This window comes from Haliotis cracherodii, unplaced genomic scaffold (assembly GCF_022045235.1).
Source record: "Haliotis cracherodii isolate W230 unplaced genomic scaffold, xgHalCrac1.p SCAF_6, whole genome shotgun sequence".
Classification (NCBI taxonomy): domain Eukaryota; kingdom Metazoa; phylum Mollusca; class Gastropoda; order Lepetellida; family Haliotidae; genus Haliotis; species Haliotis cracherodii.
The window spans coordinates 65,048,683-65,060,463 of NW_027266319.1; the positions used below are offsets into that span (position 1 = coordinate 65,048,683).

General features: G+C 41.3%; 1 protein-coding gene across 1 annotated transcript; it reads left to right on the forward strand.

Annotated features, from left to right (window-relative positions):
• The first annotated feature begins 2,867 nt into the window (after nucleotides 1-2,867).
• On the forward strand, nucleotides 2,868-9,185 carry LOC139446596 (uncharacterized). The gene is made up of 4 exons (XM_071227882.1): nucleotides 2,868-2,916; nucleotides 6,603-6,732; nucleotides 7,556-7,707; nucleotides 9,037-9,185. The coding sequence occupies exons 1-4, from the start codon at nucleotides 2,868-2,870 to the stop codon at nucleotides 9,183-9,185; spliced, it is 480 nt and encodes a 159-aa protein (XP_071083983.1).
• The last annotated feature ends 2,596 nt before the right edge of the window (nucleotides 9,186-11,781 follow it).

Sequence of the window (11,781 nt, forward strand, 5' to 3'; positions counted from 1 at the left end):
AAGTACCAAACACTGTGACCGAGTTTAGAATATTAACAAATAAGGGACGTAACCTATATCAAGGGCAATAGCACGGTCAACATTATACGAGCGTATCAATCAATTTGTCACTTACGATCATCAAAAACAAGTTACACTTTCCACTGCCATAGAACAGTGTGTGTGTGTGTGTGTGTGTGTGTGTGTGGCTGCTTGTACTTGGTCGTACTTATTTTGGTTTTATAGTGCTATCCAACACAAATACCATGTCTAAGTTTCAACATGGATACTCCACTCAAACTCAGTGAACTAACTCTGAGGCGACCAGTTCTTGATTTATCAAGAAAAGTTAAGTAGGAGTGTGTAATATAACCGGTATACCTGTAAGAGACATCACTATTTAAAACTTATGTTATGTAGCTTTTACAATATTCATTGTAGAATATGTACACGTACACGTTCATGTAATTAAAATGTCGTTAGTTTCAAACTGACGGAATATGAAAAGATTTGTTTGAAATATGATTAATACAATTTCTGTTTCAGGACATACTGAAGGTTTGCCTGTCTTTGGAAAGCCGACCAGATCGACTCGCTGTATCAGAGGACGTGGTGTACCTCCTTCGGGAGGTAAGGAAACAGAGTGACGTCAGGGAACAGTGTGACGTCAGGAAACAGTGTGACGTCAGGGAACAGAGTAACGTCAGGGAACAGAGTGAAGTCAGGGAACAGAGTGACGTCAGGGAACAGAGTGAAGTCAGGGAACAGAGTGACGTCAGGGAACAGAGTGAAGTCAGGGAACAGAGTGAAGATATCACTAGCAGCGATGTCACAACTGCCATTTGATCAAAGCTAATGTGATTATTTCCATTGCTACAACATGTTTGCCAATTAAGCAGTAGGGCTGATAAAGGCCGCATCGGCGTATGTACGGATGAAAATACGCAACTTTACGGTGGGGGATGATTTAGAAAACGGGATACGCATCACAGCATACATGTACGGTCTAACATTCATTTATAGACGTATTTGCCAAGATTTATATTGTGATTTAAGCAGCGCATTTCCCTGAGTATAGTGCGCACTTTTTTCAACAAAGTACATCTGTATAAAGGGGATGCGCATTATGCACGCCAAAATCAGCTGAAAATCAGCTCCAGCGCAAAGACATTACCGTGAGCACACAATACCGGAAACACCATGTCAAAAAAAATGAAATTTGTGCTGAAGTACGCAAATTAATCATGTAATTACTCTGTCTGGTTATAAAAAAAGTGTTCATTGTATATTTGGACTTTTTATCACGTTTATAACCTATTTTATTAATTTCAGCGAAATCGTGTGTGAAGTGAAGGTAGATCGCACAAATCACCGTAATTTACAGATCGCCGCCATATAGCTGGAGTGAGTGAGTGAGTGAGGTTTTACGCCGCTTTTAGCAATATTCCAGCAATATCACGGCGGGGGACACCAGAAATGGGCTTCACACATTGTACCCATGTCGGGAATCGAACCCGGGTCGTCGGCGTGACGAGCGAACGCTTTAACCACTAGGCTACCCGACCACCCATATAGCTGGAATATTACTGAGTGTAGCATTAAACCACAAACAAACAAACAAACAAACCTAAACATATCCGAACCCCTCGGGACCTTTGCCTGTTAGAAAGACGCGGTGATCATGACGACTTATGCGTGCCTTTTCATTAGGCTTGAGTCGTACACGTTCATTCACACGAGACAGATAACCCGAGGTTGCTCCATGCTTACATTTGTGTAAATCCTTCCTTAGCTCAGGACATGACCCACCGTATCGCATAGTTTCAATGGAATGTATTTTGATTTTTCGAGTCACAATCTATTCTTTGTGTCAGGGGTCAGAAGGCACACAACTTTGATAAGCAGTTACAAGCAGTTTGATGTATCGTCGCAAAGTGTATTCAGTCGTTTAGAGTGAGTGAGTGAGTGAGTGAGTTGGGTTTAACGCCGCTTTTAACAGTATTCCAGTTATATCGTGGTGTGTCACCTTAATGTGTGAGGAAAGCCCGAAATGATGCAGGTCTCAGACGTTTACCACTTCGGTGAAACCCACGAGCACGGGTATGGTGCTGACAAACCTAGAAACATAATCGCGGCGAACCGGGATTCGAACCCACAATAATAGGTTTCTGGCGTGTCCAAGGGACGCAACTCTGCACAGCGAATCGCGGCGCTTTAGGCGACTGGGCCACAACACGAAAATAGCACGACACACCAGAAACAAGCCCGGCCCCGAGTTACAGCCCTACTAAAGTTTGTTTGTTTGTTTGTTTTCTGTTACCTACTAGTTTTTACGCATATGGGTATTTAAGTTAAATATTTAAAAACACTTTTCCTCTTGTCCCTGCAAAGTGATGTCGTATGGGTTCGAGAGCTTTATAGGACTCAAAAATACCACGATACTTCCACAAGAAAGTGTGATGGCAAATGATCATGATGTAACTGTCATTGTTGAGTTTGGCAAGGTTGACGGCATGCCCGTTTATAATTTCAAAATAAGTTGCTGATTTGCTAATCGAATACGCAGGGTTACTTTACAATATGTTGATGATACGCACACGTTTTATTTTTGTAGCGTATCTGTAATGTTCGTTGCGTATTTGATACGCTTGGATTTTATTTTACTGCGTATTTCTGCATTTCTGATGCGTATTTTACACAGATACGAAGCTTATCGGGAGCTCTGATTTACATTGAGTATTTTGCTATCGGGACTTTAACGGTCAGCAATGTTGTAACAGGACATAGTCGCCCATGGTGACTATCTTGCGTACCAACCCCTTCATTTTAGCGTTCGTAGTTACTGCCAGTTACACTATATCTTATTCAGTGTTGGAGAACATTCCACCATGGAGGGACTCTATTATGTTACTGGATTTCTTCTCATTCTCCTTAAAGGCAAGTCCTACAATTCTTATCTGTGTGAATATTAATAGAAAATTATTTTATTCGAACACGTATATATTTGCCAGTGTTCAACCACAATGAAAATGAAAAGGTAAACATTCGAGCTGTTACGGTGTACTCAGGAGCACGTTAATATATATATATATATATATATATATATATATATATATATAGAGAGAGAGAGAGAGAGAGAGAGAGAGAGAGAGAGAGAGAGAGAGAGGTTATCACGCGAGTGTGTTTGGGGATGGTAAATATCCTGCATTAGGAATAAACATTGTATTTTAGCGAGCCTTGTTTCGAAATTTATATCTCCAAAGTTGCCAAAACTTATAAAAACGATATCCGTTGGGGTCATATGCGGATAGAGATGCAAATATCAAAGGTCAAGTAGGGACTACTTTCACTGTTTATAAACAAACAAGTCGGCGATCGAGTCAGAATTAACCATCGGGAATCTGGATAAACTACAGGGATAATTGCTATCATTATCAAAAGAACAGTCTAATATACTGAAAATCAGTGTCTCACTGTGACGGAGCTAAGGGATTTTATAAGTTTTGGCAACTTTGGAGATATATATAAATTTCGAAAGATTTGCGAGGGCACGAGTCATAGACAAGCGGGATCAGTAGCCATATCTGTGCTTGTAGACCTCTGCGGCTTGAAACCGCCACAAATTAAAAAAGTTGGATTTGGCCGAAATATGTTTGAATTGTTACCTTGTTTCGTTTTGTCGCTGTGTGTACATCTGACTACACTTCTTAACGTTATCACAGGACAGACTGTCAACAACATCTGACCGTGGCCGTGACGTCTCACATACTAGGGTTAGAGTAGCTTCCCTTTGACAAAGGGCAGTTACTCCAGCGGACAGACCCATGGATTGCCGCGAAAGACAATTAAAAACAATTGTTGTGTTGCGTTTATGTTGCTTCGCCACTGTATAAGAAAAAGATTTCAGTTGGAACTATATTGGCTACTGTCATTGTCCGACTGACACATCACTTACCCTGTGACGTAATAAGTATTAATGCGCGCATTCCAGGAAAACTCGCAACGTTTCGGTAATGTTTGTGAGAGAGTGAAAGCGATTTTGAAGTACAGAATTAAAGAGTGACATTATATGATAAAGAGGTTATCACGCTTGTGTGTTTGGGGATGGTAAATATCCTGTATTAGGAATAAACACTATGTATTTAGCTCGCCAAGGCTCGCTAAATACAATGTTTATTCCTAATGCAGGATATTTCCCATCCCCAAACACACTCGCGTGATAACCTCTATATATATATGACGACGACGACAATGCAAAATCGAATACATGAATATCCACTACTGGAGGTTTTGACGACGTCCATAACATGTTTGGACCTCTCTCTTTGCCAATAAACACACCGACTACTACTGCTACGTGTACTACTACTCCTGCAACTATCACTACCACCACTACTACCATGTACAGCTACCGTTACTACTGTCACTACCACCACTATTACTACCACTACCATCACCACTACCAAAACTACCACAACATGTAAAACTCCCACTCCCACTACTATCCTCCAACTAAAACTACCACTACCACGACGAGTACATGTATCACTACCACTACTAAAATCACCACTACCACAACGACTACTACTACGACTAGTACTACCACAACTACTACCGCCACCACAAACACTAAAACTACTAAAACCAATACAACTATCACTACTACCACTTCCACAAGCACTACCACTGTTACTGATACTATCACTACCACTTTTACTGATACTATCACTACCACTGGGACAACACGGAGTATTAACACAACCCACTATGGATTAAGAATAAATTTATTAGATAAAGTTATGACATATACTACTTGCTTAATTGTTGTTTAACGCCGCACTCAGCAATATCCCAGCTATATGACGGCGGTCTGTAAATAATCGAGTCTGGACCAGACAATCCAGTGATTGACATCATTAGCATCGATCCATGCAATTAGGATCGATGACATGCATCAACCAGGTCAGCGAGCCTGACCACCCGATTGCGTTAGTCGCCTTTTACGACAAGCATAGTCGCCTTTTACGGCAAGCATGGGTTGCTAAAGACCTATTCTACCCCGGAACTTCACCGGTCATGATATATACTAAAATAACTAAACAACTTCCCTACTCAACAGCTTACGCCAACTCACAAGATTCCAATTTTCCCCCTTCCTCACACACATCACTCACATTCTGTCCCTCTATCCCTCAAAATACCCAAGGTTACCTAACGCTATTGACTAATTCTATAATAATACTCTACAAATTAATATCCATGCTCATGATGTCAATCACTGGACCAGACTTGATTATATACAGACCGCCATCATATAGCTGGAATATTTCTGAGTGCGGCGTTATCAATACATCAACATAAAACATCAATAAACACATTGTACCCATGTCGGGAATCGAACCCGGGCCTTCGGCGAGACGAGCGAACGCTTTAACCACTAGGCTACCCGACCGCCCCCACATAGTACGATGTATGTTGACCCGTGAAGATCCGGGTTAGAATAGGTCTTCTTCAGCAACCCATGCTTGCCGTAAAAGGCGATTATGCTTGTCGTAAGAGACGACTAACGGGATCGGGTGGTCAGACTCTCTGGCTTGGTTGATGCATGTCATTGATCCCGATTGCGTGGATCGATGCTCATGATATTAATCACTGGATTGTCTGGTCCAGACTCGATTATTTACATCAACCGCCATATAGCTGGAATATTGCTGAGTGCGGCATTAAACAACAAACCAACCAACCAACGAACTCCTACTACTGAAATTACAACTACCACCAGTACAACTACTGCTAACACTAAAACTACCACTGCGGTTACTAACACTACTACTTGTACTAAACCCGTGAATATTCCGGGGTAGATTAGGTCTTCAGCAACCCATACTTGCCGAAAAGGTGACTATGCTTGTCGTAAAAGGCGACCAACGGGATCGGGTGGTCAGGCTCGCTGACTTGGTTGATGCATGTCATCGATCCCAATTGCGTGGATCGATGCTCATGATATTAATCACTGGATTGTCTGGTCCAGACTCGATTATTTACAGACCGCCGTCATATAGCTGGAATATTGCTGAGTGCGGCGTTAAACAACAAACCACCCAACCAACCAACCAACTTGTACTACCATCCACTACTACTACTACTACTACTACTACTACTATACGAGACCCATGACTACTACTACTATACGAGACCCGTGACTACTACTACTACTACTATACGAGACCCGTGACTACTACTACTACTACTACTACTACTATACGAGACCCGTGACTAATGCTACTACTACTATACGAGACCCGTGACTACTACTACTACTACTACTACTACTACTACTACTACTACTATACGAGAGCCGTGAAGATTCGGGGTAGAATAGGTCTTCAGCAACCCATGCTTGTCGTAAAAGACGACTAAAGGGATCGGGTGGTCATGCTCGCTGTCTTGGTTGATGCATGTCATCTCATCCCAATTGCGTGGATCGATGCTCATGATGTCAATCACTAGATTGTCTGGTCCACACTCAAACAAACAAACAAACATTTCGCCGTTTAAGCCTGGTATTCTGTGAACTCATATGTCCTTGACTGCTCGACGTTTGATTTTTCAATGTCTTTCAGGTGCCTTGGGAGAGACCTGCTCTTCTGAATTCAGCACTGATATAGAATGCTACAATGGCTGCTGTGGGTCCTATTACACCGGCCAATACTGTTGTAGTGGTTATTCAAGTTCATTTGATTACACATACGTGTAGGTATCTACCCATCCACTCATTCGAAATGATTATGTTTTTTGAATGACTATTTTCTTAATCTGTTCTTGAACGAGTTCTTGGTTTTCTGAAAAATACAGCTTATTTACAAGACATATCACTTTACCACTTATGTTCTTTTAAAAAAACTAACACTAGCAATAGCCATGAGCATAAATATTAAATATTGTACATACATTTATATATTTTGTTTGTTGCTCAAAACTGCATCCAGCAATATTTCAGCCATATAATGGCCGGCGGCCCGTACATATCCAAGCCTGGACCATCAATCTACGTAATTGGTTGGTTTGTTGTTTAACGCAGCACTCAGCAATATTCAAGCTATATGACCGCACAAATGTTGAATGACGAAGATATTGATAGTCCACTTGCGTTGTGTTTGATGTTGGTTGGTTTGTTGTTCAACGCCGCACTAAGTAATATTCCTCCTATAACACGGCGGTCTGTAAATATTCGAGTCTGGACCAGACAATCCAGTGACTGATATCATGAGCACCGATCCACGCAGTTGGGATCGATGACATGCATCAACCAAGTCACCTGCCTGACCACCCGATCCCGGTAGTCGCCTCTTACGACAAGCAAAGTCGCCTTTTACGGCAAGTACGGGTTGCTGAAGACCTTTTCTACCCCGGATCTTCACGTGATTCGATGACATGCATGAACTGAGTCCAGGCTCGATTATTTACAGACCGCCGTCATATAGCTGGAATATTGCTGAGTGCGGAGTTAAACAGCAAACCAAACCAAACATTTTCATTGATATATGAGGTGATCATCATTTCCCTACATTAACAGAAACATCCCACTCATCGTCGGATTGTCAGTTGGTGGCTTAATCTTCATCGTCATCGTCATCGCCGCCATCTGTGCCTGTGTGGCGTCAGCAAATAGACCACGGCGCGTCATCGGCGTTCAGCCAGTCGGCCCTATGATGGTGTCAACAACAGGTTTGAACGCATTCCTTGAATTAATTCCTAAATAAAAATCTTTTAATAGCAATAAGAAATGTCTTCTACAGCACAGCCGATTGCACGAGTCCGACTGTATCGGGATCATGTGTTGATGAGTCACTATCAAATAGTGAAGCTACCATGTGTTCGCGGAAAAGTGAGCGTATACTGCCCCACCAATGGCACCCGTCACAAACACATGCATAGGCAAGTCAGTTATTCACCTGAAAAAACAAATAACACACATATATGGTCCTAGTAAAAAAAGGGGAATGCATCAGACATATTTGTGTCCCTGATGCGTCAAATGTGGAACGCCCTGCACACCGTCAACCATAAGCCGTTTTGAAAGCACTACTGAGGCCTTAAATGTTGTAACCTTGATCAAACAACTTTTGAGCAAGATTTGTATGAAGCTCTTTGACATCTTCGAAGAAAGAGCATGCTCGATTGTACCTCAAAAGTTGAGAAATGTAGACATCAAACACTGGAATGTTCTTGCTGGAATTAAGAAACATTACTGTATCGAGGCTTCCATACTTGAAATGACCGAGCAAGTTTCATTATCCAATTCTCCCTCCCGCAATTGATATCGCTTGTGTGAGATCAAACAATATCTGTTTTGCCTCCAGGACACGTTTGCTTGGTAGGTTTGAAAATTAACGTCAGTTATTCTAGCTGAGGCTCCCTTTTACTGAAACACAACATATGTTCGTTATTTGTGTTCCTTCAGCGCCACGACATAACCTTCGATGACCCGTGAAGATTCCGGGGTTTAATAGGCCTTTAGCAACCCATGCTTGTCGTAAAAGGCGACTAACGGGATCGAGTGATCAGGCTCTCTGTCTTGGTTGATTCATGTCATCGGTCCCAATTGCGTGGATCGATGCTCATGATTTCAATCACTGGGTCGCCTGACCACCCGATCCCGTTGGTCGCCTCTTACGACAAGCATAGTTGCTTGTTACGGCAAGCATGAGTTGGTGAAGACCTATTCTACCCCGGATCGTCACGGTCATAATAATCCCATTTAAGGAGTAATGACTTTAGTGGTGTACATACTAGTGAAACTCTCGAACACAGAAACAGCACTTGCACAATTATGACCACAATGAGGAGGAATCTGGACATTAAACCCGCTTTCCTATGACCCAGACACACCAAACGGAACCAACTCCTCACAGCAAATCCTGTAGACGTCCAGTGCCCCATATGTTATTGTGACTGACTTTCCAATCAAATAAAAAACGATGTAGATTTTTGTGTATTGCGAGTTCACCAAAACGTTTATATTTTTAATAATTAATTTTTTTTTATTTGTTTTAGCCGCGTCTTCACAACAAGGTGGATATAGAGGACAGATACCACAACCCCCGGCTTATGCTGCTTACCCCCCTCCAGGTCCCCCCTCTGCCGTGCATCCCCCTCCGGCTCCCCCACAAAACTGTGTGCCACCTTCTGCAACACATCCCTGAACTCTTCAAAGAATTGTTAGTCGTACCTACATGTAAGGTACTGACCATTTGTTATTGAAATAAATACTTTGTACCATTAAATAATTTTGCCCTAAATTTTACAGCAAAACATTTGATGCCAGTTAAGGTCGAAGCAATGACAAACAATCCAATCCCCATTGCCATCCCCACATCCGCCTGGGGATCAAACCCCCAGCGTTATTCGTTCATTATGATTACAAGAGAAATGCTGTCGAACACATGTCTGAAGTGATCACACTTCTAAAAGAATGAGCTTTGTTGAAGAAAATGAAACGCAAGACACGTGTAGCCTTTGCAAATAGTGGTAGTATGCAAAGAGAATGAAATGATTTTTTAGGGGGAATCATTTTAAATTAAGAAACAGATTAAAATGGTTAATGTATGTTGACAAACATTTGGTCAGAAATTGTCCACAATTTGAAAATGCTATGCACTATTAGATACATGTATAATTTCTTTGCCATTTTTTTACTATTTTGTACCGTGATAAACCCATTTTGTGTTTATGGAAAATGCTGTTTTGATATTTTGATACAGTTGTATGCACCAATAATTTTTTCTGACGTTAAATCAAACACGCCAATGTAATTACCTATGATGAATGATGAATAAATACTTTATTCATATATAACGTTATTGGGTTGGCTAGTTGCTTGGTTTGTTGTTTTACGCCGCACTCAGCAATATTCCAGCTACATGACGGCGGTCTGCATAAATAATCGAGTCTGGACCGTGCAATCCAGTGATTGACATCACGAGCATCGATACACGCAATTAGGAAACGATGACGTGCATCAAACCAAGGCTGTGAGCCTGACCACCCGATCCCGTTTGTCATCTCTAACGACAAGCATAGTCGTCTTTTACGGCAAACAAGGGTTGCTGAAGACCGATTCTACCCCGAAGCTTCATGGGTCACTTTAATATACACTGTTGTGTAGAGAGGAGTCCCAATGGACAGATCAACTAAAGCGCTGCAGTTTGATGTGCAGAATTGCATCCCTCATGCATTAAACTGGGCAGGATCTAGGCAAATGTACATATCAAAATTGATAAGGGCAATTCATGTTTTCGGTTGGCAAGCAACTTTTTCGAGACGTATTGAGGGATATTGTATGGATTCATTATACCTGAAAACATACAGAGAAATTATATCTGTGGTCCCACAAAGTACCAAATATTTGACAAAAACGAATTTTTCATTTTTCGGTGGGGGCCATTTTGAATTCATTAAATTTGTTAACCGTTGAAATTGCAGCCAGACAAATACCCTTTATCCATTTAGATACCAATACGTCTAAAACAGTTGTTAGCCAACCGTAAACCTGAAATGCCTCCACCATTAACCTTTTCTGAAAATGTTCCTTGTCTACTACAAGAATTAATTGATCATGAGTTCTAACACCAGACTCGTAAACTTGGTTGGTGTGGTTTAACCTAATTGATCAACGTCTAAGACCTACATAATGTATATAGGTAACTGAAATACTGTTCAAATCTGCAATAAACCCAACTCACTGCCCCGCTCCCTCAATCATAACGAAACAGTCTTAAGCCGTGCCGTAAGCTATGATCCCTTCGATCATTGAAATTTGTCACCAGAAATACTTGAGGCGGTTTTAATATTCAAGCAACATATATTCATGATGTTAGGAAATTACCATCGGGGATATATTGGTCAGAGGACGCTCTTAGATCATCGCTTTTTTGTTTCTCATCTCCAACCTCAAGCAGCTTTGGAAAATATATTATAATGTTCTTGACAAAGTGTGTAACTTATTACATCACAAGTTTATAACAACTGTAAATTGAAATATGTCACCATCGGGTGTCCTTGAGTTAATTCCTGTTGCTTTGCTTTGGAAACGAATTCTTAATAAATATAGCTGACGAAAGATTGACCTGCGTTTTTGTGTGCAATGGTAGGAATATTTCTTTTCTCATTGGTGGTTGATTAGCCTAGTGGTTAAAGCGTTCGTTCGTCACGCCAAAGACCAGGGTCCGTTTCCCAAACATGAGTACACTGAGTGAAGCCCATTTCTCGTGTCCCCTGTCGTGATATTGCTGGAATATTGCTAAAAGCGCCGTAAAACCAAACTCAAAGAACCCGGTTCGATTCCCCACATGGGTACACTAAGTGAAGCCCATTTCTCGTGTCCCCCGCCGTGATATTGCTGGAATACTCACTCAGTCTTTTCACACTTTGGGGCCTACATTTCCACAGCGGAGGGAATAAAAGTTCAGGTCCGGCTGGAGATGGGAAAGACAGCCATTAACACAGACAGCTTTATAATGACATTCTGTTTTCACAGAAAGTGAAACTGGTAGCACAGAAATCTCCATAAGTAGTCCAGATGTTATTAGCGTATGCCCGTACCATGCAGACAAATGGTATAAATGATTAATGTAATTCTTGCAATCGGTTGCAAAATGATAAAAAAACAACCTCTTTACACTTTCAGCAACACTTGAATAATTTATTTAGTCATCTAGATATCAGCTCATAAGAGTATTTGACATTTGTTGCCAGGGGAACTAATTAATTAGCGTCAATAGTTATGTGTCATCACAACAA

What these genes read in the sequence shown, in the direction of transcription:
- LOC139446596 (XM_071227882.1), top strand. Translation starts at nt 2,868, where the DNA reads ATGGAGGGACTCTATTATGTTACTGGATTTCTTCTCATTCTCCTTAAA. An exon ending in TCTTCTCATTCTCCTTAAAG is followed by an intron (nt 2,917 to 6,602) that starts GCAAGTCCTACA and finishes AATGTCTTTCAG; the next exon opens with GTGCCTTGGGAGAGACCTGC. An exon ending in TCATTTGATTACACATACGT is followed by an intron (nt 6,733 to 7,555) that starts GTAGGTATCTAC and finishes CTACATTAACAG; the next exon opens with AAACATCCCACTCATCGTCG.